At 40.0% G+C, this 27,880-nt stretch overlaps 1 protein-coding gene and 1 long non-coding RNA gene across 16 annotated transcripts in view; one reads left to right on the forward strand and one right to left on the reverse strand.

The window, feature by feature from the left end:
* Window positions 1-27,856, forward strand: LOC134483338 (uncharacterized). 2 transcript variants are annotated; one of them, XR_010060193.1, is made up of 3 exons: window positions 45-225; window positions 2,420-2,465; window positions 27,107-27,856. It is a non-coding gene; the product is annotated as an uncharacterized LOC134483338 (long non-coding RNA). The 2 variants fall into 2 exon arrangements; XR_010060194.1 differs by lacking the exon at window positions 27,107-27,856 and having other exon boundaries at window positions 1-225; window positions 2,420-7,078.
* Window positions 1-27,880, reverse strand: part of Inpp4b (inositol polyphosphate-4-phosphatase type II B) — a 750,330-nt gene that overhangs the window by 32,310 nt on the left and 690,140 nt on the right. For all 14 annotated transcript variants that reach the window (XM_063277738.1, XM_063277736.1, XM_017601165.3 and 11 more), the window contains 2 exons: window positions 20,145-20,257; window positions 17,257-17,411 (listed from right to left, as the gene is read on the reverse strand). In XM_063277738.1, the coding sequence (XP_063133808.1) occupies window positions 17,257-17,411; window positions 20,145-20,257 (268 nt within the window). The remainder of the gene's footprint in view (window positions 1-17,256; window positions 17,412-20,144; window positions 20,258-27,880) is intronic.

A 27,880-nucleotide genomic window follows, 5' to 3' on the forward strand; every position in this document is an offset into this window, starting at 1 on the left:
CACATCCTGTCCATGGTGAAGATGGGATGCACTGCTAGTTAGAAGGCTACTGTCCTCTCTTCAGCATCGGAAGAGTGACCGGTGTTAACAGAGGAGGCCGACTGATGGACATCCACCTTTGTTCTTTCAAATCTTGGTTGCCTGGGAATTCTGAAAGCTGACCATAGTTCTCATTTTCTATGTGGCAACCATATTCTCAACTAGGATGTGGAAACCTCTAAGACGGTAAGTTATTTTCTAAAATTGTATTATATTGTGATGTCAATGTGCTCACGTGCAAGAATGATGGGCATCATGGTGACAAATGATTTAATAACCGAAGGAATGCATTATGACCCCGTCATGTCATAAGACAAGAATTATAAAGCGTAACACATTTAATGTCAAAATGACCGAAAATATTGTATTTTGAGATGAAATATTAAAATTTACTCAGGCATTTTCTATTTATATCATTTTATTTAAATAAATGATATCATTTGATTTTAAAATTACTGACATCTACCCTGTAATGAGACTCCACTGGCTGCCATGTTCATGCCACACTCATCCTCAGCTCTTGCTTAGCGACTGAAGGGAGAAGTTAAGCTTTCATTTGAGAGAGTAGCTGAAGTTTTCTCATTCTACCCAAGGCTTGGAAATGAGAGGGCCTCCTAGCTATCTCACCTGCCAAAGGCAAACTGGCGTGACATCTTCAGTCTTGGAGTTGAAATGAAGAGGGCAGGCAGTATTGTCATTTGTGCTAACAAAATTCCATAAGGCAGGCCAGAAATAATCTCCCATTTTAATAAATGTTATGGAAATTCTTACACATCCGCAGGCAGAACGCGAAGGTATAAAATCCAGAATGAGTAGAATTCTATTCCCCTGAGCTACTCATGTTTAAATTCTATCAAAATGATGCCCTAAGAATCCCTGGAAATCCAACCCCTTTATGTGCCATGCTCATATCACTCCTTATTAAACATTTCTAGAATTCACAGTGCCTAAGATCTATAAAAAATTTAAAAATGAAAGAATCAGCTCACTGTCCCTCAAGTCCAAACTCAAATCTACCAGAGGCTGGCCTTCCTCTTTCACACTCTGAGAGCTCTGCGTGCCTTGCAGCAGATGGAGCCCGTCACAAGCAGCCCTACAGCTCTATCCCATTAGACTGGAGTAATTTTATAGCATGGGATATTTTACTTTGTCTACCCTGCAATACTGTACAGAACAGTATATAAAAATGTCCCATGAGGAAGGTCTTCCTTTTTGAGTCCAATCTGTACTTTGTCCCAACAGCACATAGCTGTGTAAGAGACTCAGCATTCTCCAGTTCAATATCATGCTCAGAGACCTGCAGAAGAATTCATGTAGCATGCTCACCTAACTGCCATAAATGAAGGACTGAGGAGAAAAGGGAGTTGATAATTTTTTAAAAGTCTGCCATATCTTTTATGTTTTATCTTAAATATAATTTTTAATATTATTTAGCAAGTCTAGTCTGGCTATTAGGAGGGTTTTTGAAACAAACTAACATATGAGTATCTGCTTGCTCAGACACAGTTGTCCCTGCTTGGGAATAAAGAGTCATTGGTCATTAACTGGACTTGAGTAGTCATGTCTTTACAAGCATTGATGTTTGACCAACTGAGGCTAAAACTAACGTGGGACAGTGTTTTGTTGTTTATTCCCTGACTTTCTAGCCAGCTATAAAGGGAGACCATGCAGGCAGGTTAGAATTCAGCTGCCTGTCTTTACAGGCAGATAAAGAACATGGATGCTTACAAATATCACTTTTTTTTAGATGCTTTTAAAGCCATTACTTTCTCTGAGCTCATAATTTGATAAAGTTTTCACTTTAATGTTAACTGTCAACATGTCTCAATGTTAGAATTCAAAAAAACCACACTGAACTGTCTAAATTGTGTGTGTGTGTGTGTGTGTGTGTGTGTGTGTGTGTGTGTGTGTGTTTGCTTTTTATGTATGTCCTTGCGTATGGTCACACATGTCTGCATGGCAGAAGACTATGACAGAAGTCCCTTGTATTTGCCATTCACATTTATTTACTTTCTTATTTTTAAGGTACTCTTTCTCTCTGGGCTAGAACTTGCCAAATAGGTTTGGTTAGCTGGCTAGACAACCCTGGTGATCTGTGTATCTTGGTCTTTACAATGTTGTGATTACAAAGGCAGGTCACCATGCTTGTTTCAGATCCTCATGCTTGGAATGGGAATACTTTACCAAGTGAGCCAACCCCCCTAGCTCCAGAAAGAGCTTTTTATTAGCAGGCATCTTTGTAGTTTTCTGTATGGGGGGTAAGTGTTTATCCTATCTCGCATGGATACCAGCTTAGGGAGTGCCCACTCCTCATGGCTCCTAATATGTCCTACACTTTCTTCCCTTTCCGACTGTCTTAATTTCTCTCTTACCTTTGCAGATGCAGTTTGTACACAGGGCCACAGAAGAACTACTCTCATTATTTGGTGAGTCTCTTCAAACAGGTTTGGAGTTTTTTGAAGAGAGAGAAACTAGTACACGTCTTACATTTCCAAAATGATGCATGATGCTTGGTGAACGATGAGCACTTAGATCCTGCTTTCCTTGATATAAGGAAATGTTCAGAATCATTAGCATCCTATGGGAGCTATCTTCCGCCATAGTAGTATGATGACTCAGCATAAAAAAGGGTAATGTTTTATAGATTTAACACACAGTCAAGTCAGCCAGCACCACCCTGAGCAGTCTCTACATTGCAGAGAAGAGTGGAACAGAAAACCATGTCAGATTCCTGTGATACATGTGTCCTGTTAGAGGTGGTAGGCAGACACCGATAGAGACAAGCGGCCCCCCAGCTCAGCACTGTGATTTGTCCCTTACTTAATTACAATAGGGTGCATGCTCACTATGACTTGTCACCAAGGGACATTGTATTCAATCAGCTCTATTATGTCGCTTGTGTTCAGTCGGGGTACTAAAGGAAGATGGAACCAAGTTCCACATTAGCTGTGTCCCCAACTGAGAATCAGTTGGGAACACATGCTGCACGTAATCCCAGAATCAACTGTAAATGTGCTGCGGCCTGCCTTCCTGGGTGCTCACACCTTTGGCTTTTAGTTTTAAGCTTCCTGTGATTTTTGCCCTTGTAGGTAACTCAGTACCCAAAGGCATCAGTACACTGAAGTTACCTGTTAAATGTTAATTTAGAGCACTTATTTATGTGTACCTGTCAATGTGTCATGCATAGCTCTAATTACTGATTAATTAGGTCTCATTGGATAGAACAGGGAAGGTAGCTTATCCAGTGAGTACTTTCCTTGATTCCCAAAACATGCATATAAGGCAGTGCTTCTTGGTGGGTACTTTTAATTCTAGCATTAGGAAATTAAGAGACACATCATGGACTGCTGGTGCTTACCAGCCAGCGAGATAGGCCAGAGTTTCAGACCAGTTAGAGATGCCGCCTATAAATAAATGAGTAAATCACACACACACGCACACACACACACACACACCCCACAGACATACTGAAAATCAACTATGTCCTATCACAAAACCATCCCATTTCTTAAAACACAGGAAACAGAATTCTCATGTACTTCATCCCCCTTATTTCCGTGATAAGGCCAATAGTAAGAGTGTATTTGCTTGTGTGTCCTTGTGAAATGTGAAATATTGGCATAAAGATGGTCAGAAAGCCTGCTGTACATGAATGCCCAGGGTACCGAACACATCTTCCTATTATTACATAAGGACGTGGAGCACTTTGGAAAGTGCTATAGAGCTCATGGATCCAGGAATAGAGACAAATATAAACTGGCCACCTTCTGCTCTTAGAAGCATGGACTTGAAGCCCCTCTTCAGGACTTCAGTCATAAAACACGGACAACTCTATAACTCTATTCTTCTTTCCTATTTCAATACCTACTCCCTAATACTCCATGGGGTTAAAATAAGATTCTAGGAATTTAAACAACATGATCCTATAGAAGACAGGAAGGCAAAGAGGAAGGTAAGGTAGGGAAGAGGAAGCGTTAGGAGCAATCAGAGGAGGGGCAGACAAAAGGATGAAGGCAGTGCTTCATTCACATTGAAAACAGGCCAGCTAATTTTTGCTTATGAATAGCTGTGAGAAATTTAAATGAAAAGTGTATTGAAAGATGGCCACAATGGCATTCGGGAGCAGTATACATGCATTTCCGTCGTGTAGGATTTATAATAATTTCCTGCAATGCAGAAACCACTTCCAAATATTTGAGAAGCAGGCAAGGGAGGAGAGAGTGACTTAGCACCTGTTGATCTAGGTGGAGACTGGGCCCTGACAAGAGATTAAATGACAGATTTCAGCTCCATGTGATGAGAACCTTTATTAAACATATAGCTATCCAGCCATGGGAAAGATCATCACAGGAAATGAGAACCCCTGGAGATTAGATATGTGCAGGGAAAGGTCAGCTGACAACTTGTCACAGATGTCATATAAAAAATCCTTGCCTTGCTTGTCAGGGTCACTAGGTAATAACCAAGGCCTCGTCTGAATGTTTCCATTGTAAAATACCATTAACCTGTGAAGACGTAAATGCACAGAAATAGAAAGAGCTTGAAGGCTGACTGATAGGAGATGAATAATCAAGACATTAATAGTTTTTTTCCTGCCACTAAAAATACATGATGGTTCACTAACTCAAGAAAGCAAAGAACAACGCAATCAGAAAATGTTCCTGCATCTACTTATAGGGTTTTTTTCAACCTAGTCCATTTTAATAAGATAAATGAGTACAGGGAAATTTTAAAAATCAGTATTAAATTTAGTTACTGAGTGGGCTAAAGGCCTTATGAAAAAAACCATTCTTTAAATACAGCCACAATGACTAGGTGATGGGAATAGAGTAATAGACACAATCAAGTTAGGTCTAAGCAAAATAATAGTCCAGTAATTTTATGTAAGTATTTTGCTTTGAATTTATATAATAAATCTAAAATGATAAATATAGATATAAAATAATCTAGTATAGATTATTACTTATTTGAACTAGCATATACATATGATGTGTGTGTGTGTGTGTGTGTGTGTGTGTGTGTGCATGCACGTGCACATGAGCATGCGCCTGCACTTGCTGCAGGTGTGTATGATATCTATAGCTTTGGTCTCAGATCAAGCCAAAGAGAAACATTTAAAAAGTATATTCCAATTCATCTTTCAATTTCAGCTACTCTGTTTGGATTATGTCTTTCAAAGTATCCAAAAGTAAGCAACTTTGTATCATTTGCTCCAACACAAAGGCTTTACCTTGCCCTGGAGAGTCCATATAAATGCTTGTTGCTGTTCAGAGAAGCATGCCTTTACAGAGTGGAACAGATCAGGCCCACCCACAGTCACTAAGTGCCCTCCACACAAACTTGACATGTTCACTTAGATTCAACACAGAATCTCCAGCAGAAAAATCCTGAAGGTTAGTGCAAAAAATAATGTATAGACAGACTCAAACTAATGATCAGGATGATTCCTCTTAAAAATATGGTTAAGTTTGGGGAAAAATGACATCTACTTTGCCTTATAGTATTGATTTAATAGGAAAACATTAATAATTAATTTATCATTCACATATTGATGATGAAAAATGGAAAAGACATTTGCATTTGTCGAAGTTCTTGTGTAATATTTTTGTGTCTTTTGACATACTATCTATCGCCAATGGTCATGGGACTATAAGGCAAAAACCCTGCTTTCTTAGTCTTGTTTCGTCAGGGTTATGGCAAAACTACCAAATGCTGACCATTTTCTATGGGAGGAAACCTGCATGGTGACATTTACATTTATTATGGACCATTTTTCTTTAGCCACGGGGGTAATTTTTTAGTCCAGAAGAGCAGCATGGGTGGAGCACTAACTCATGGGGAAACGAAGACACATGTGTGGGAGCCACACCCCATTCATGTGGGCCAGAGCATCTCAACCTTAAGAGGAAGAAGAATCAACAGCCAGGTCTACCTTGACAAAACAAAGTAAAGCACACTTGTATTGTGTTACCTTTACTAACTGCACAGACAGCTCTAGATTATCCCAATGTCCTTTCATTTCTTTTTTTTATTGTTTTAAATTAGTTAAATAAAAATCGTGGTGATTCCTTACCAAACCTGAAGTGAATTTTCACAGTTCAAAAACATTCAGAAATGTATTAAGACCATTTAAAGTATTTTTGAGATGAACATAATTACAATGTTTCTCTTCTCTTTTTCTCCAAACCCTCCCATGTATCAGTCTTCTTTTCCTTGCTAAACATTTAGCCAGAGGTAGGAGCATCCAACTGGTGACTATTAACTTTAATCTAAGGTTAAATTTAGAAGACCAGCATGCACTTTTGCCAAGATTATTAAGGCTCCTAAAATGGAGTATGCCCTGCTTTCACCTCAACACCTATTACAAGGTTATTAATGTAACCCTGTTCTGTGCTAGTCAAGGATGATAGCAAATGGTAGCAAAATAACCATATTCACATTTGTCATAAACTATATAGGGCAGATGGCAAAGAGCCATGACATTCCTTTACCTTGACCTAAATAGAAATACAGAGTCCATTTTCCATTAGGATTTGAAACCGTAACCTCTGGCAGCATGAAATTTTAATTTATGAAAGAAAAAGCCTTAAGCCATGAATCTGAGCAGGTTACAGCTGGTTATATGAATATCAAAATTGCACAATTTTCTAAAAATAGATGCATTTAACTTCTTCTCCACAAAAGCTATGGCTTTTTCTGGGGACTGAGTTCTAATGAGACATTATGCTTGTAGATCATGAGTGCAGGCTTCAAAACTAAAATTCACTACAAAGTTATTACAAGACAAAGTTACATGGACCTGGGTCATTTCTATTTCTATTGCATCTCATTTGTATTCATCATCCAGCTTATAAAAATTCTGGAATTGCACAGTTTATCTCCAAACTTCTAGTTACTAATATACATGTTAAAATTGTATGAACCGTCAAGGGTAAAACACTAACCCATCGGACATAGTTGGAGCTTGGACTTTGGAAAACCACCCAACAGCAAAATGTTCTGTGGTAAAGAGGCACGCAATGATGATGGATCATGTGTCATTTAAATCCATGATCACGAAATGCTTAATAAAATGCACTGCTGCCTTGGGCATCATATGTATTTTGCTATAAGATAATGTTTCTTCTTGACACTGACTAAAGATTTTTGCATGAAGCCACCTATTTCAACAATGACAAAAGCAGCTCATCTCTACAGAGGGGAAAGTAGCGACTTTGTCTGGTCCAAAACTGGTGTCTTCTGGAAGCTCTCAGAGGCCTCTACCTCTTGATCTGGTCTCTTTGAGAGAAAAGAAAATACTTATGGACTCAAATAAACCCTCATGTTATAAGAATTCCAACAGTTTGGGTTGCAAAATACAGAAACAAAAGATGCTATAGACGGACTTTCATTACTCAAGAGGAAAGGTGCCATCATGGCGATTGGCAGACTCTTGGGAATGCCAGAGTGGCTTTCTTTCTAAAATAGAACAGTGTGCACAATTTTGAAAACATACTGGCTTAAATGTAAGACTCTAGATTTGCTTGACATTTAGAAGGGTTGCCTTAGTAATACTCTGCATTGGCCGAAAACGGTGCAAAGGAAGCAGTTAGTGCATGATATTTTATCATCGTTTAAGTACTTGTACTCTGTCGTATATTTAAAACTTTGATCAATTTAAATGAATATAACAAACTCAACCAGTTATAAAGATGAAACATTAGAAAGAAAGGGTAAACAAGAGGGTTGTATCATAAAATGGACCTATGAGTGAGGTTGATGTATTCAAATTGAAAACTGAGAGTCCATAAAATACTACAATCTTATATAAATGCTACACATTTTATATAAATGCTTTGCAAAGCTGGTCCCGGGCTATTGACTTACTAATCCATACAAGAGGGAAACCAATACACACACACACACACACACACACACACACACACCTTTGCATGCATCTTATGGAGTTTGATAGGCGTAGCCATGTGTCAATCATTGTATCAGAAATAGACTTGGAATTACTCAAAGCATAATCAGTAAGGCAGAACTTGGGAGGCAGGGAAATATCAGTCAATGCTATATAAATATATTATACTAAAAGGAAGAAGCTTTCAAAGAGCCACAGTGTATTACTTTTATGTTTATGTATATGTATATGCATGTCACATTGGATTAATGGTTTGCTGTAGATATTAGAAAGACATTGGAGACACACTATCAATAGCTTTTTGGTTTTCTTTGTGTGCTAATAAGTCCAAAGTTGTTTTGTTGATGGTTTTACAGGCCTGTGAATATACTACAAGCGCGCGCGCGCACGCACACACACACACACACACACACACACACACACATACACACACAAATAATACTCAGATAAATACAAATGCCTTTCTTCTTTTTTTAGTTTTTAGAAAAGATGTTCCACCTTAATTAACTAATTACTAACTTAAGAGCCCATTCCTCATCAATGGAAGGAGAGGCTCTTGGTGCCATGAAGGCTCTATGCCCCAGTGTAGGGGTGAGGAGGTGGGAGGGAATCGGTGGGTGGTGGGGAGAGCACCGTAATAGAGGCAGGGGATGGAAGAATGGGGTGGGAGGGTTTCCAGGGCAGAAACCTGGAAAGGAGATAACATTTGAAATGTAAACAAAGAAAATATCCAATAAAAGAAAAGAAAAAAGAGAAAAAACTTTCTGCATAAACAGGTGCAGAGAATAAAGGAATTTTTCTTTCCTGAAGAAAAAAAAAAACCAGCCCATTCTTTTAATTTCCTCAGTATAGTTTGAGGACATCAGGTCATCTACAGCTTTAGTATTAACACTTCTTTGGGGAACCAATCTGACAGAGCAGCAGCAACAAGAAAACAGCAGCAGCAGCAGCAGCAGCAGCAATCAGAGACCATCACCACACAGCACCGGTAAAAGCTACAGCAGCCTTTTCTGTTTCCCGATGCTCGCTTTATAACTGACTAGTACTACGCTAAGTGCTTTGGAGACGTTTATTTTATTATTTGTTCATGAGGATGCTGGGAAGGTGCCACAATCAAAAGTTCAACTTTATCTTATTATCAGCCCCTGCCTGAGTGCGTGTGTGTGTGTGTGTGTGTGTGTGTGTGTGTGTGTGTGTGCATACGCATGAGTACGCATGCGTGCGTGCATGCGTGCGTGCGTGCATGCGTGAGTGTGTATGTTTCTCTTTATAGATAAGTGACTAACAGCTTTTAGAATCAGAGTCCCCTTCTTTAGAGATGGGGAACCTGGGTAATTTAACTTCGAACATCGTCCTTCTCCTTCCTGTTCTATGCCTACTTTCTGTGCCACTTGGAAGCCCACCGTTCTCCGCAGAAATAACTTCGTCTTGAGTGTCTGTACTTTGAGCGCTGATCCTCCACAAACAATGCTGCAGTGCTGAAGAAATGACATGTGATTTGTTACAGCTAACAAACTCACCATTTTGCAAGTGACATGCTTTGTAAGTTATATTCTTGATTCTCTAGAATGATGTCATCCTTGCTCATGTGAACTCGGGAGTACTCACTGAATGGCATAGAATGGGGTGTAATTGTGCATAATTACACGGGGCTTTCAGCCATGATCCTGTGGGCACAAATATATTAAACTAGACATCTGAACATCTCTAGCCACAGTGATCTTCTATTCTGGGGCAAGGCTCGCAGCCTTTTGGCTTGTGAAGACTTCAAGTATGTTCCATTGGACTAGAAACACCATCCAAGTTAGAGGGAGGGTTGGAACTTTTTATGATGACTGAAGGCATTCTGATGGAAGGCAAGAGGTTTTAGCAAGTATACTCATAATACAACATTTGAATAATCCTGTATTTGTTTCTATGTGTGAGAACAAGGGAAACAGAACTACCTCACACCAAGTATGCACAGTCATGAAAATCTTCATCTAGGGAAGGGTTCTGGGATTGTGTATAGAAAAAATAAACTCAGAAACTATAAGTTTGTGGCTCCATTGGTAATGTGCTTATCTACCATGTAGAAAGTTCTGGATTGATCCCCAGTACTATGTACCATAGTTATGGTGGTGCATGCCTGTAACTCCAGCACTTGGGAAATGGAAGCAAAAGGATCAAAAATTGAAAGTTGTCCTTGAATATAATGGGTTCTAGTCCATCCTGGGGTAAGAGAACCTGCCTCATAAAACACAAAAAAATCCATCAGGTGAGATGGCTAAGTGGCATCCAAGAATCATTTATTTCATTCTCCTGCCTCAATCTCCCTGTGCATGCTGGACTTTTAGGGTTGTCCATAACTGCTTTACTAAAGATCCTTTATTCTAAAGCTGCCTGTGTCTTTGCTCCTTTAGTGGAACAACAAATGTTTTCTATGCCATATTTCTGCCATACCTCATTTTCCAAGGGCAGAGGCATCACTCATTTACCTAATCTCTGGTGATTTTCATGTGTGTCTCTGTTAGAACTTAACTTTTCTTGTCTAAGATACAGAACAGCTCCTCTCACTCCCTGGCCTTTTAAAATGCCCCCAGTCTGCCACAAGCTCCTGTCAAAACACCCAGTATTTCACTTTCTAACCCAAGGGGGCCTCTTGTCCTATCCTACTGCATATTCATGTTTTAGAAAGTGAAAGCAGTAAAAAAAAAAATACATCGACAACAACAACTACCACTGCCACTCCACTCTATAAAGCCTGACATAAACACCAAAGGGCAGAGGTTAATAAATGCTGAAATCAATCTTACCCAGCAATTATCCACACACTCCCCATACATGAAACATTAAGAACAAGAGACTAGAAGTGGATATCTGGATGGATAGTCAACATTTAGGCAGACTGTTGCTCTCATGTACATTATTGTAAGTGTATAAATTAAAATATCACTGTTCACTCTAAACTCTTAAGGTCATCGTGTTTGGAAAGGTGGAGAGATGAGAACATGTATATAAGTATCTTGCATACTGTAAATTAGTATTGATATTTTAGAAAGTGAATCTGTAGGACCTGATAGAACTGTGTGATGAGGGAAGATCCTGGCAGAGTCAGTATAACAGAGGCATCATGGGTGCTGTAAGCAGCAAGGGCATAGCTGCCAAACCCCTGGGAGCCTGTACAGTGTACACAGTGTACCCTGGAGGACAGTCATGATGCTACCATATGTGATGTGTGTCCACCTGCCTCGTTCTCTTGCTTTGGTCTGATTTCTTCTCTTAATCTTCTTATTCATCCTTTTATATTGCTCCACCATATGTTGAAAGTATATAACTCCTTTAGGGTTTTCAGAGGAATTTATAGCTGAGTGTTTGCCCTGAGCATTCTAGAGACTTTCGTGTACTTTTAAGTCTATGGGGATTCCTGCAGATGTTGTAACGATGTTTGTCTTATGAGATAAATAGGGTTCTTCAGTGATCAGGAATGGGATGCTGTAACTTGGGTCTGGAATGGCCCCCACAGCTCTTTTTATTAAAGGTGCACAGCCAATCTGTTGAGCTACAGGAAGGTGGGACTGAGCAGAAGTAGGTTATGTTATTTTGGGTCTGCCTGTGAAGAAGATAATGATTATGTTCCCTTTCTATCTGTCTCATTTGTCCTGAATCACTGCGCCCTGAGCACCCACCTCTACCACATGCTCACGTCATGATGTATTGCCCCAGCAGGACTAGAGCAAGGGGGCTACTGGAAAATGGACCGAAGCTTGCGAGAGTACCAGCCAAATGCTCCCCCAGTAACAGCAATCCCTCTGAGATTACTCCTCTTATTGGTAACCGATACAGTCAGAGACAATACAGAGATGCACCACTGAGATGTACCCCTGCCTATAGTGCTCTCCGCTGACACGGTCTTTAAACAATGTACAGTTATCTGCCAGCTTCAGGCACTTCTGTTTTCAGCCCTTAATTCTGAAATAAGAAAAAGTCTAGAATCCCATTAAACTGGCTTGACCAAGAAAAGCGAAGGGAACTAAACCAACGTGGAAAAGAGACAGAGAGAAGACACAGCTACTTAAATAATATGCGAGCTCCTCATCCCCTCTCAAAAGTCTCCCCCGGAAGAAGTAAGGCATCAAGTATAATGTTGCCGACTTCAGTGACTCAAGGTGTAGTTATTATAACAAAGCAAAGCATTTCAAAAATCATATCCTGCCCCTCCCCATACTGAAGTTCAGATGCAGCTCTCTGGAAATGAGGCCTTCCACATGACAATACAGATGTAGGCTCACAGGAGATGGCTCAACTATTAAAGTGCAAACCTGCGGTAGAAGCATGAGGATCTGAGTTGGAACTCCATCAATGACAAAATGACAGGCCTGGTGTGTGCATACATAACCTGAGCACTAGAGGGCCAGGGGACTGAGATAGGTAAGTTCCTCATGTGTCCTGGCCATACAGTCTAGCTAGTCAGTGGGCTCCAGGTTCAGTCAGGGACTCCAAAGAAGCTGGAGAATCATTTGCAGAAGACAACTGACTTTAACTACTGGCTTCTACATGTACCTGGGCACATAGGCATGTGTACCTGTATACATTAGCACACAAGTACATGCACAAAAGTCACACACACACACACACACACACACACACACACACACACACATGCACGCGCACACACACAGAGTTTACATATAATCAGGCTACTGAGTCTTTCTTCTTTTACTGAAAAAGCATAATTATAACCCTGTGCCTAAAAGGTGATAAATTGATTACATGCCTAAATTTACACTCCTCTGTCTTATTAATGGTCTCTCAACTATTTTAATTTCAAGGGCCATGGTAGAATGACAAAAGACGGGTAACTGAAAATATGTTGTCCTAGGTTATTTATACCATTCACACACACAATCTATTAGTTCTTGTTTAAAGAAATAATTAGTCAAGGCTGTTTTGTTTTAATTTACATTGTAGTAGCCATTAAACTCTTGAACACTTTAGGTTAAACAGAACTTTAAAAATCCATCAAATTTATCGAGATTTTAAAGATTGTAGCTGCATAACTATTAATTAAACGTAAGCTTGGGCTTCTGAAAAAAAAGCACCGAGGTGATATATAGCTTTTAGCTCTCAATGGAAATTCCAAAACTGAAAACAGAGGGGTCCTTCCTGTACTCTATTCTAAAAGAAAACCAAAAACAAACAAAACAAACAAAATCAAAGCAAAACAAACAAAGAAAAAACAAAACCTCAAACTACAGAAATCAATAAACAGCCAGCCAATTATGCATCCATTTCGTAAAACTGTGTTTTGATCAGGAAGATTGTTGCTGTACAAAGGTATTTCACAGCTCAAGAAAAATAACAGAAATGGATTGTTTAAGTAAGTCGATCCATATCAACCTGGTTTAAATGAGGCAGACTGTGAGTGGTTCTGACCTCTGGCTGCATCCTAACAGCCAGCCTTCTGAGACTCCTGCCTTTTGCTGATTTGTTTGTTTATTTGCTTTGTGTAGCTTTTGATGCGTGTGTGTTAATAATATTACCCCGTAAAACACAGTCATCCCTAAGAGATCCTGACTGATTAAGGTGCAACCAGGTTTCTTGCTAGCTCTCTCATAGGAAGAGATGGTCTGAAATCCGCCATCTTGATCAAGCACATCGTCATGTCATGCGCCATTGAATGCAGACAGACCTCGGCTTGTGAGAGAATCAAGTCCCAGGAGACCTGCTGTGAGCTGACAGTGCAGTAAGCTGTCCCGTGTTTAATGAGCCTGGACTGATGGCATGTATCATAGTGACACAGCACCACATGGCATTGTGTGCCCCTTGTACTTGTGTGATTGACTGGGAGCTGCATGCCACTGCTGCCATAAATATCACGAGAGGATAACCCATGGTGGCTTTAACAGAATTTTGGAAAAGCCAGCCAAGTGGCTTAAAACTGCAGAGAAGGGGATGGGGTAGGGGTCTTATGCCTGGGAAACTGGGAAAGGGAATAACATTTGAAATGTAAATTAAAAAATCCAATAAAAAAAGAAAGAGGAAAAATTAAAAAATCAAAAAAGAAAACCCACAAAAACCCAAAACCAAATACAAACAAACAAACAAATAGACAACAAACTGCAGGAAAAAAAACAGTAAAAATTAAAACATAGGGGCCAGGTAGATGGATCAGGGGAAAAAGTGCTCCTGTTTACCCTAAGACTTGAATTTGATTTCTGGTGCCCACATCATAGAAGAAACCCTGCTCTGATAAGTTTTCTTCTGACATCCATAAGCATACCCGGATAACACACACACACACACACACACACACACACACACACACACACACACACATTAAAATCTTAAAAAATTACTCAATCCATCCAATCTTTCTAAAATGCTGCTGAAGTTCGTACCTAGCTTAGACGTGCACACCTGCTGCAGGCTCTCACTTATCGGCCCTACAGACCAAAAGGGAAGCAACCTTAGAACTGTCTGAAGGTCTTTAATAATCATCTCAAGGTCAATGTCTGATGAGTAGGAATTCACAGATCACAGGGTAGAAAGATTGGCAAACAGCTTTATCACCATGAATAAAAAGCTGGTCAATTCCATTGGCCAAAAATTACCATTTCATGATTCTGGTAATCAATTAAAGTCTAGCAAGTTGAGACATTCTTGTTCCTGAGAAACTGCTGTCTGTGTGGGGAGAGGAGATATCCTCTGTGGTGTCCTGCTGCCTACGTGCCTCATACTATTCCAGTTAGTGCATCCTGGACCAGACACTGTGCCCTGTGTCTAGACACACTGGTGAACAAGACGGAATGTATGGGAAGAAGGGATATAAACCCCACCATTACAGTTGACTCTTCATTGGCCATAAAAATGGGCGCAAAGCACGCTGGTTTTGCACCTAACCTTGAGGTTTCAAATGCACATAACATTTTTTTATATGATTTCTATTTCAACTAATAAACTTCAGGTATTTAAATACATAATAAAATAATTTCAGTTCATCTCACTTGGTACAGAGGATGAGTGTAATTGCAGACGTGTAATTGGCTAACTCTAATGCCCCTTGAGAAATCAGGCCTATTGTTTCATAGGCGAAAGTTTCAAGATGACATTTTGGGAACAAAGCAAAGAGTCTTTGTTAATATATATATATATATATATATATATATATATATATATAATATATATATATATCAACAATGTTTTCAGGAACCTTCCTAGGCTTCTTTTGACGTAGTGCATTTCCATAATTACCATAGCATTTGTAAACACTTGCACCTTTTAGAAGGCTGGCTGTTCTAAATGTGAAAAACACATAGGCTTTAATATACAGTACTAGAGTGTGACCTAAATCCCAACACACTCTCAATATATAACTACAAAGGCCATACATAGATTTTATTTAAGCTGTAAGGTCCAAGTATCAAAATGATAACATTTAGTTTTTATTTACTACATGTAGCTTACTCTGTGCCAAACATCGGTCCTGTCACTTTGCATTCCTCAGGTCTTCCAAGTCATGCCATTCCCAGGGAGTGATTGCTATTCTCATGGCTGTTTTCATAAGAGGGTATGGATCATCAGGAGGGTGACTAACTTAACTTGCCAGCGGCAAGACAGTGGGATGGACAGTTCCTGAGTAGTGTGTGGTGAAGCCTGATTCAAACCTAGACCAACTGGCTCCAAGCCCTGAGCCCTTGCCTCCTCCTTGCTGTACTCATAGAGCATGTGTTCCTATGAGCTTGTTGTACAAAGCCAAGTATGCAAAGAGGGAAATACAGGCAGTTATATGTTTCTTTCTGTGAAACAACATGCATTACCATTTTAGAAATAGGAGCACACCTACATTCATTTCTAAAGAAATCCTCATGCTCTAAAATAACCATTTCATATACACAAAACTAAAGGGTAAATTTTATTGACTTGAAAGTTAACTTAAAACAATTTTTAAAAGAAAAACATTACCTGAGTAATAGAGACATGGAATTGAAAAGATATAGTTGGATTTAGATAAATCTCTTGAATTTTAATTTTTGAAACAATTCCAAGTCACAAAATTCCGTACATGCCACATCATATGCAAATAACTTTTATATATAAAGCCAATTATGAGCAAACCTATAGGATGCTCATTTTTATGGTTCAGCCTACGTAAGAACACATGCCTTTTGTTTACCTGTTCAAAGAATTTGTTCTCTAATTTAGGGTACTAATGTTCTTCCTATGTTAAACAAATAGAAGACAGTTTCACTGTCCAGATGTCTGATCATTCATGTTATCCTGTACCGCCCTGGCCTATTTACTGTGCCCTTCCACTAGCTAGGTATCCCAAGTGATATCTATGTTCTTTCTCTCCACATCGGATTTTATCTACACATTTACCATTTTCCCCATTAGCGTTGAATGATTATTTTTTGAAAGAAACGTATAGGAATGAGACATATTTTATATGGCTGAGATGTTCATGGCAGGCTTTTAAACCCTTGTTAAGTGATTTTCAAAACTGATAATGGAAATCTACTGGACAATGAGAACACGAGGAGACAGGACAAGATGGCAAACAGAAGACGTCAGGAGCCTCTTGCTAGTGGAAAGCATGGCATTGCAGCAACACAGGCAGGCATCTACCACAGGCATGCATGTGTCTCCATGGTGAGACTGACAAAGGAAGTCCAGCTAATGGTAAGACAGGCAAGGAGCAGCTCTTAGGTGAATCTAGACACCTCTTTTGTGCTGGTCTCTGCCGTGTCACTTTTATAGTAACATGAGATTTTGCTGATAGACATTTTGAAAGAGACACCTTCTCTCTCCATTATGGTTTCCTTCTAGTTCCAATTTAGTTACTGCAGGAATTAATCAAGTCATGACTCAGGGCACAGCATTTTAAATGTCAACAGAGCTGTAACATCATCTCTCTAAACGATCAGTCTTTTCAACAGAGAATGTCACCAATGCAAAGACCCTGCTGGCCATGGGTAGAAGATCTGTTAGTTGCAGACTGGAGAGATTTTTGTTTGTCTACTGGCCTAGTTTTATTTTGTACATACTCAAGCAGGTAAAGAAAATGTACACTTTAAGGGGTGCCTTAGCTCTGCAGAGCCCTTTAACTCAAGATGAAGAACTAACAGTGTATGCCTTCCATGCACAGTACTGAGCATATAGATGGCTGTATTTGCTTTTAGTGTTACAAATGAATGGGGTGAGTGCTTCAAATTTAAAATGTGGAAATACAATGAAGTTATCAAGTGTTTGGTCTTCTAGTGAGGTAGGTGTTTTAAAAAGTTAACGGAAAGCAATAGTCACTTAAAGACAATTCAAGACATGTACGATACCTCCTCATGCAATCTAATGCTCTGATGAAAAAGTCTTTGTGGAGCTGATGCTCGTCTCTCAGGATGGAGCACTGTTCCAGCGTCACTGACATTGATGTCCTGTCTTTGGCACTTTTGCAGCAGGTAAAACGAATGCCATTGAGTTTGCGACAAATCTGCAAGACCCAAAGGAAAACAGGGAGTCAGGTGGTTCCATCCATCCCGTCAAATGTAAACCCACCCCCTTCTCATTCTCTAAGCTAGAGGGTTAGGTTTGATTGGTTTATCTCTTTGAGTGAAAAATATGGGGTGATCCGTACCACTGTGTGAGATGTCACAGAACCACAGAGGTGGGATGCAGGTTTGCTGATTTGCATAAATGCCACTTACAGCTCAGGAACAACTGCTTAGCTAAAAATGAAGCAAGGCCTAGAGTTCTTAGGTCAGACTCTTGAATGTCTACTTGGAGTCTAGTTATTTTTAAGACCGTCCAGTCCAAGTCTCATTATTGATGTGAGAAGCTCTCAGGAAGTCCCAAGTTTTAACATTCGTATGTCTGGTGCTGCTCTGTGAATCTTGTTATTATAAGAGAGACAAGAGTCTCTGACTCGGGACTACCCATTTTCTCACTGTCCTATGCTTAGCGTGTAGACCTTTCTGCTCCCTTTTTTAGCCTTGACGGGTTTCCGAGATGCCAATAACCCAAGGCAGCATCAGCAATGCTAATCAACATGCGTTTAAGATAAATTGAATGTGACATAATAACCATCTACTTTATTATCTGTAATCAACGAGGCCTTAAAAGTGCCTGCTCAGAGAGGAAACATAAAACAGTTTTTATTATGAAATTTTCACTGTATTTTAATTGTGGTTGTGGTACTTAAATTAAGATTTATATGTCCCTATTAATTCAGATTTTTCACTCCTATTTCCGATAAAAGTGACTACAGGAAAATGAGAGTATGGTTTTACCATACAATCTCTTTTTACTTAGAAAAGATTTAGTTCCTTCAAATAAATACTATTTCACATTTTTAAAAGCTGACTATATCCACAGTCGTAAAATAGACTTTAATGGACACTTTTGAGATGTGATTCTTAAAATAATTAATATTCTTTAAAATATAGTGGTACTTTCACAGGTGTCTTTTGAGAGATTCAGAGTTCTGCATTTAAAGTCAAGTGGAGGTAGGATGTTTCTCCACAGTACACAGGAGAATCTTGAGTTTAAGATACAAGCTTGCTTGTATATACTCAGATAACACTTGGCTTCTTAAATTTTTCCCTTTTTATTATTTAAATTAAATCAGGAAAAATATCAAACAACTTCAGTGTTTAATTAGACTGTAAGACATTGACAAAGGCAGTATTTCATTAGAGAGCTATAAAGACAGGAAACAGGAAAGGAGAAGTAAAAGCTTTTTGGTAATGTCAGGGAGATTCCCGTATTTCTTCCTTTTTAAGAGTATTATTAATTTGTTCTGTTTAGAAAGATGATACTGAGTCTGAGCTCTCAAGTCACAGTGAAGCTTGGGATTACACCGTCAGCTGTGTAAGAACCTTCTGTGATTGGCACGCATATCGGAAAAACGTTTTAGAAATGCAGGCTTGATGGAGAATGCTTATCTATCCAAATGGGAAAATGCATATCCCAAGAGAAGATATCCATCCAGTTTTCTGTATCTGTCCTTGCTTTAACTTTTTAAGATGAATTTCCACATGTAGCCAATGCCATATTCATATGACCTCCAGATATTGCAGCACTATGCAAATGATGAGACTTCCTGTATTTTGTAATGTTTCCAGTGAAACATGCGAAAGGACATAAGGCTTGCCATAATGAATTTTTGTGAGTTAAGAACTGCAGTGGTCTCTGAAGACACCCAGAAGTGTGAAACTATTGTGGTGCAGAGCCTGAGCAGTGTAACTGGCCTGTCTGTAAGCGGAGGGTCCTCCTTCTGCTCCCTTGAAGTTCCTTCCCAGCACTCCAGGGAGGCAAGGCAGGCACTCGCCTGTGCTTGGTGGATTATCACACATGGTTTCATGATAAATGATCCCTTCCCCTGTTCCAGAGGAGACTATGTAACTTTGGGAAGAGTGGGAAGGCCGACGTAAATGCTTCTGATGGAGCATAAATAACGTGTGCGGCAAGGCTAATGAACCTGAACTCCGAACTGCAGGAGTGATGTGGGTAAGGAGACCAACAAGATGTTCATCGCGAGGTCACCAGGTCACTGCCTTTCCAGGTGACAGGATGTTTTCCCAAAGAACGTCCCTGGGATAGCAGAGATTTTAACAAACCTTATAAATTTAATATGAACTCTGTTTCAAATGGCCAGATAAGAGCTTAAGAACACAGGATGACTCTCTCCTTAATTTGTGTGAGGGTCTAGGCAGATCTTCCACCCTGAGGGTGCCATCAAGGGAGAGAGAACCGTACACACTTCAGCTCGTTACCCCCATAACAATCAATCAGTGATACATTTTATGCCAACACCTAAATTGACAAACACATCGACAAGCTCACTAACTAAACAATATATGTCCATGAGCCTGAAGTCAGGAGTCTGGCAGCCACACAACTGGAATCCCATGTCTCTACAGTGGCAGTTCAAAATTCTGATCGCTACAGAACATTGAAAATTGTCCATAACATGTTACACCAAAAAAATCACAGACACTTCCTTTTCACCTTGGAGTGTCAAGCAAACCCAAAGTTCATAAGGAGGGTCAATAAGGAGGATTCTTCCCCTGTTGAGTTTATCTTTCTCTCTCTACTGGTGAGACAACTAACGAGGTGATGATGCTTTATTAAGTGGATAGCCTTAGACTATGCACTGTGTGATGAGTCCCCGACAACACATGTTGGTGATGTTGTGCTGGGGGAAAAGGCAGACAGGAGTGCTTACCGTTGCTGCCAGCCACATGATTTCTACATTTTTTCTTTTCTTGGCTTGGATATTTTGGTGGAGATTGTCCAACAGTCCTTTTAAATCATTTTGTTCTTGAAAATGTGAAATATCTAAAGGATAAAAAATAAAGGAGAAAACCAGGAGACAGAGTCACCATGACGCTTCCTATGGTGCTTTCTTACAACATTTCTGCAAGGGCAACTTTCAAAACAAGAAATGTCCTATGGAGCAAAGAATATGTAAGGGAAACTTTATTAATCCCTTCAGTTTTACCCTTTATCTGAACACACGCTTCGGTTCCTTCTAGGATATGTAACTATGGTAACTATGGTAATACCAAACTGTCCATGAAGCACTGTTACCAACAAGGAAAAGGTTTCTCACAAAAATACATTGCTTCCTTTAGGTAGTAGCATCTGCCAGAAATGTCTTGAGATAGTATCTCTTTTTGCAACTAAGTAGCTAGCTCAGACCAAAGCTGTGTATTAAGTTGGATGTCACACATGAGAGAAATCTGAAAGTTCAATTTTTAAATATGAAGGCAATTTCTAAACAGAAAGTTTCCTTAGTCTTGATGCTCTTGACATTTTGGGTCAGATAATATTCTTTTTTTATTCGAGAGATAGCTACTATTATGAGATTTACAGCTGCCTCTGTGAAGTCTTCTGCTCAGATGCCAAGAGTCTTTCCAGTTTGACAGTGAAAACTGTATCAAGGCATCGCCAAATGTTTCTTAGAGAGAAAGAAGGAGCCATTTCTGTCAAGGAGCATAGGTGTGACAGGGAAGGACGATAACACAGGCAACAGCGAGCGGCGATGAGAACAGAAGTGGGAGCCGGAGGTGCTCGGAAGTCTGCACCCTAACAGCCAAACGCGGGTAACCAATGGCCTACGCCGTCCACTAAAGCTGAAGGCAACGCGCAGTTATGACCCAAAGGCTGCTGGGAACCTGGTAAGATGTGATTCAATGAAGGGGACAAAATGCTCCTATAAGCAGTGTTGGGTCCACAGTGCAGTGGGAGCTCACTAGCTAAGGCATGGAGAATTCCTGAGATCCTCAACTAAGGCTAAAGACACAGAAGATGCATAAGAACTAAAGACCTTGTCCAGTTCATCCCATTCCATGGGAGACACAAAACAGACATTCCCAGTTCCAATCACAAGCTAACCCAGATTTGTTTTAAGAGTTTGCAATTTCTAAGTTTGTACCAGCTGCTTCATTAGCCAAACAGTTATTTTGAGTAGTTCCTGACAGCAATGCCAGGGAATAGAGGGAGGATCTCAGTGTAATTATGTAGTACACACACACACACACACACACACACACACACACACACACACACAAACCCTCAAATGATTGAGAAGAGACTAAAAATGAAAGTATGTCATCTCAGGAATCATGAGTACAGAATAGAATGGGTGTTCTGCATTCATATATATATATGAATATATGCATATGCATATGTATATGAATATATGCATATGTATATGTATATTATATGTATATATCTTGGGTCAAGTTAAAAAGAAAAGACCACATCACTTTGCCAGGTAGGCCACTCTTGGACAGACAGCTATGTTTACACTGACCTGTGTCTATAAGTTTATACATTTAGAAAGCAATACTTAGAAATGACCTGGTCATCTTAAGAGTATACAGTGTTAAGAAGTGCAGGCTGACAGGAACCGGAGATAGATCTCTCCTGAGAGACACAGCCAGAGCATGTCAAATACAGAGGCGAATGCCAGCAGCAAAACACTGAACTGAGAATGGGACCCCCCATTGGAGGAATCAGAGAAAGGATTGAAGGAGCCGAAGGGGCTTGTGACCCCATAAGAACAACAATGCCAAACAACCAGAGCTTCCAGGGACTAAATCACTACCCAAAGACTACACGTAGACAGACTCTGGGCTCCAAGTTCATAGGTAGCAGTGAATATCCTTGTTGGGGCACCAGTGGAAGGGGAAGCCCTTGGTCCTGCCAAGGTTGGACTCCCATTGTAGGGGATTTTTTTGGGGGGTGGATGGGGAGGGGAACACCCATATAGAAGGAGAGGGGTAGAGGTTAGGGGGCTGATGGACAGGAAATTGGAAAAGGGAATAACTTTTGAAATGTAAACAAGAAATATGCAATTTAATAAAAATGGAAGAAAAAAGATAAATATATGTTGTTTGATGACTGTAAAGTCTTTAGAAGAGTAACAGCCAAAAAAACCAACACGAGAGAAAGAGTCCATGATATGAGATCTACCTTTAAAAATCTCTATAATCGAATGAGGGAAAATAGATATTCAAGCCCACAGGAAGTGCAAAAAAGTGAACCATGATTATAAGTAGTTGATAAAGATGTCAGGTCTGATGGAAGGAGCAGACAATTCTAGGAGAATAGATGGGTGCAGAGGTCCTACAGGAGGTACTCGGAGCCTTGGTAGTATGTAAGGCTGGGGGAAAACAGGGCAGAGACAAGGGCGCAGGCAGCACTGCTGAGAAACATGGAGTGTACCCAGTACCACTCCTCTGTGCTTCATGGTCCTGAGCTCAGGGTCTCGCTGTGATGCAGCAACTTGGTTCCAGGCAGAAAAGGCCAACCCTTGATCTCAAGGTCCCAAAGCTCAAGTGTATGGCCACCATTTTTAAAGCAGTGTAAAACACTATGTCTACTTGAATGCAATATAACAAAGTCTGAAACTTTCAAAACAGAATGAACACAGGTAATTAACTAATAAATATGTTATTATATATTTGCTCTCTTCTCACATACAAAGAATGTGGTAAATATGTAAACTAATAGATATATTAGTTTGACTATGGTGGCTATTTCATTATTTCTATATTATCCACTAAAGTTTCTTCCTTAAATGTACAGCCTATAGTTATTAAATATATTTCCATTACTAATTAATGCAACATCTCATCGAACTAACACCCACACCCACACACACACACACACACACACACACACACACACACACACACACACACAGGCCTGCTGTGTAACAAAACTTCTGTGGAATAACATTTAATCTTAGGGTATAGTGCATCCTGTTTTTGTTCTGCCTATTTAAAAACTTTTAGTTGCAGCCCACCAAGAGGATACTACACTAATGCAGAGAATCAGTATAAACTGTGAAAACTGTTGTCTTGGGGAAGCATCATGGAAAGGTGTGGGCTGTAATTCAGGTGTTGATTTTCCTCCAGATGCCACATAGTAAATGCTTCATTCCTGAGGTGAGCCTGGGAAGATTAACACCTCGAGGACTTGGGGCCCTGGAGAAGCAGCTTAGGGCATTAGTGTTGCTTTCATAGGAGACTTTTGGACTCCAGCTTTCCTCCTTCCTTTCTTCTGCTTCCTACCTGGGCCATAATGTGATTTTTCTCCACCATGGACTCCTGTCATGCTGGTTTTACTTGTCACATACCCAAAGCAGTGACTCCAACTAACCAAGGCCCATAGATTAGCCAAAGTAAGACTTTTCTTTTGTAGATTTGTTATCTGAATTATTTTGTTATAGCAAACTAACATCACCTAGCACAAAGAGTAATATATTTTCCCCAAAAGGAAGCTTTTAACTAGTCTGTGAGCTTCTAGAAACTCCAGAATTTGCTCCCAAATTTTATTTGTGCTTACACAGTTGGTGCGGTTTTACAAACAACTCTGGTATTTTTATAATAGATTAATATATTCAGAACAAAACATTTTCTAAAATGATCTTTTTCATTGTTGGCAAGGGATATTTGTACTCTGAGCATTATAAAAGAGATTGTGGAACATGGCAAAAGGCTGCAGACCATCCATGTCCCCATGAGATCTCAAAAATATATCCTAAACATGAAGAACATAATAAACACACCAAATGACATGACCAAGGTGTTGGGGGGAAACTCACGAGGCCCTGCCCATAGCAGAAGAGCTACAGGCAACCTTGGCTGAGGGAGGGTAGAATCAGATTTCTCTTAGGAACAACCCTGTCACAGATTATCCAGTCCTAGGTGGTCAGTTTTTAGAAACTATATATGTACATATTAAAATATACCTGAGAATATAAAATAATGATTTCAAGGTATTTCTTTTCTCAAAGGAAAAAAAATTGATGTTGAAAAGCCAGGAGAAGAGGTCAGAAAGGTGCTTTTATTTTATCTGTGAATATTTTCCTTTTACAAACATCTTTATGCTGGGTTATTGATTCCCAGTAACTGAATCTTTCTTATTTGTAGTGGTTTTTTTATGTGAAACTCTCATAAGTCTCTTGAAACAAAGCCATAAATCCAGGAAAATGACTTTCAATGCCAGATCCACCCTTGCTTGATATGTGGTCGGGGGCGAGCTGTTTGGCCCCATGCCCCATCTCCTCAACTGTAAAATGAGTACAGCAACCCTGCCGTGCTTCATCAAGCTGAAGAGACTACAATTAATAAAAGCTGTGGCAGAACAGCCTCCATTATTCAACCCTGTTTCAACAATAAAAACAGAGAAAGGTATCTATTGCTGTTGGGGAAGCCAGTTTCATCTGGATATTCACGGTCTATTCAAGAGAGCAAACAAATTCCCCACACATGTAAGGGTACAAATTCCATCCCGTTCACAAACCAGTGGACACCTGCTCACCCACAGAGCAGAACAGGCAAGGCAGAGTTACATTTTCTACTTGTCTCCCGTGGCCGTCAAATGATGCCCCTTCAGCAGCAAGTGTTCTAAACAGAATAATAACCAGAATCAACGGCAGAGTGCTTAACTCAGAACAGGAATGGATGATGCTTCCCAATGGGTTGACTCACATGTAACACTGTGGAACTCTGGGAGCCACTTCATTATCTCACGGTCAGATGATGATACTACAATGCTAGAGAATGTGCCACATTGACATATTTAAAGTCATGAAAAGGCTAGCTGCACAAATGTGGTCAATACACTAAGGGAAACACAGAGATCAAGTGGGGGCCAAGTTATCCCTTTTATACTTCTGAGCCCCTGAATCAGGCCTCTCTTGAAGCCTGCCTTACTGCTGGACTGTTAAACATCATTTGTTGTTCAAAATAGTTGCCACTAAAGATGTTTAAGTTAAATAGATACTCTCTCTCTCTCTCTCTCTCTCTCTCTCTCCACATATATATATATATATATATATATATATATATATATATATATATATATATATATGACATACCAGTCACTTTATAAACCTGTAGTGTTATTAGACTATGAAAAAGACAAATACAATTATTTCTGGAAAGCAGCCAAACCCTGAGACGATGCTTCTAAAACAATGTACCCTTATTCTTTGGAATGCTTAGAGAGTTGGAGTCTATGCCCTCTCACCAAAATCGGGGTGAAGTTATATCTTGTCTAATGACCAAGAGAGAAGTAATGATATTTTCTGAGGCCAGGTTGTAAGTGACTAACTCCTATCTGATTATACTCTTTGAACGTTACTGTGCGTACCCTTCCATATTACCTTTATTTGATAAATCTAATATAAACTAGGAACTAAGTGTTCATGCCGCATGCAAGTTGTTTAGGTGACCATGGCAACAGGCATTGTGCCAAGTTATCCCAGCTTCTAGGGCATGAATTCTGAGACCTCCAGATGATTTCAGTTTTCAGACACCGAAGCCCTCCCTGACTACTCTTCCTTTTACCAAAAGGCATGGACATGAGAGAAGAGACAAGCTGCCCCACCATCTCCATTAGACTCCTAACACGGCAAATCAGTGAGCAGAGATTAAATGATTCTGTTACATGTCCACAATATTGGCACGGTCTGTTACATGGCAGTAATATAGATAGAAAAACCCCAACAGAAAAACCTTAGAAGGGTTGTACTACAGAGGCCAGTGCTTTCACTGTGTGCTCCCGTTGGCACTATACTCCGCAATATTAATCTACTTTAATTAACTCTAAGCAATTATAGGTGATTGTATTAGCAAGCAGACAATCTCAATTAGGAAAATGTCATTGAAATGTCTCAAAATTATAAATTACATTCTTTTGCAGGCTACAGAATCTTGAAAGGCATAAAAAAGACAGTGTTGCACTAAGGCTAGCTTTATACAAATCATGTTTCTCATCTACCTGCATGAAGAAGGCATTATAAGAAATCAAACACCAACATATCCAATATCATAGATCTCCCAGGAACAAAGGGGAGAGAGAACCTATATAGACACCTCCAGTAGATAGGCACGACCTTCAGTTGAGAGTTGGGACCACCCAACCATCTCAAATTTTTTAACTTAGAAGTGTTTCTGTTCAAAGGAAAGACAGGGACAAAAGTGGAATAGAAACTGAAGGAAAGGCCATCCAGAGATTGCTTCACCTAGGGATCCATCCTATCTGTGGACACCAAACCCTGACACTCTTGCTGATGCCAAGAAGTGCTTGCTGACAGGAGCCTCATATGGCTGTTCCCTGAGAGTTTCTACCAGAACCTGACTAGTACAAATGCAGATATTCACAGCCAACCATCCACCAGACTGAGCCTGGGGACCTCAGTGTAAGAGCTAAGGGAATGACTGAATTTGCTGAAGGGGATTCCAATTCCATAGGAGAACAATATCAGTTAACAGGACACCAAGAGCTCCCAGGGACTGAACCACCAACCAAATAGTATACATGAGGGAACCCATTGCTCCAGATACTTTCGTGCAGAGGATGGCCTTATCTGACATCATTGGCAGGGAGTAGGGGGGAGGCCCTTGGTCCTGTGGAGGCTTGATAACCCAGTATAGAGGGATACTGTAGATGGTGAGGCAGGAGTGGGTAGGTGGGTGGAGGAACATCCTCACTGAGTCCGTGGGATGGGGGAGAGGGGGGATGGGATGGAGAATTGTGGAGAGGTAACCAGGAGGGGGAGATATCATTTGAAATGTAAATGAATAAAATGTTTAATAGAAAAAAGAAATAAAATATCAAAATTCCAACCTGGTTAGAGCTGAACATTTTTGGCTTACATACTTTCAGAGTTTCCTGCTAAATGAAACTTATTACCAGAAGCAACAGAGGAAAATACCTCAATACAGTTGTTAAAATGTTTCAGCTACAGTACTAAAGGTATTTATGTAATCCCCTCTTCATTAATTATATGTTCTTTATTGAAAAAGGAAGTATGACCTAATAACACATTAACCTTTTTTCCCTCGTTTTTTTAAAAAAAAGTATCATAGAAATAGTTCGTGGCTGGATTACACAACCCCATAACATGAGTATATTTTGCAAAAGACTGAGAGATTCTTTGTTGTTCGATGGCACTTGAGCAACCGAACTTGAGTTCCTTGTTGTCCCTGAGATGGCTTTCTATGGCACTTACAGGTAGAGGGACAGAGAAGGTGTGAGCTAGGAGAGGCTTTGCATGAATAACCAGCTCAGGGGCCCTGGGAGTCAGACAGAAGAGCATAGACTATCGCTTTTGCTTCTGTTCAGGTAGTAGAGCTCTTAGCACTGAAAAGACATGGATGACCAACCCCTTCCTACAGGCCAACTTCCACATGCCCTATTGTTCCCAGCAACCACAAGAGAGAGACTTCGGCTGTTAGGAGTAGGTGAAGACAGGAACAAGAATGGAGTTAAAGAGAGGCTGCAGCTTTGGAGGGAATACCAATGTCCTTTCAGCTAGCCCCAGCAACAGCAGAAGGTCACAATGAAGCCCAGAGGGGCAGAGGTAAGACCTTCTCTTTTGGTTTTCTTTACCCTTCCTCTTTCTGATGACATAGAAAGAACCAATCCGCCAACACTCGC

Source organism: Rattus norvegicus, chromosome 19 (assembly GCF_036323735.1).
Source record: "Rattus norvegicus strain BN/NHsdMcwi chromosome 19, GRCr8, whole genome shotgun sequence".
NCBI lineage: Eukaryota > Metazoa > Chordata > Mammalia > Rodentia > Muridae > Rattus > Rattus norvegicus.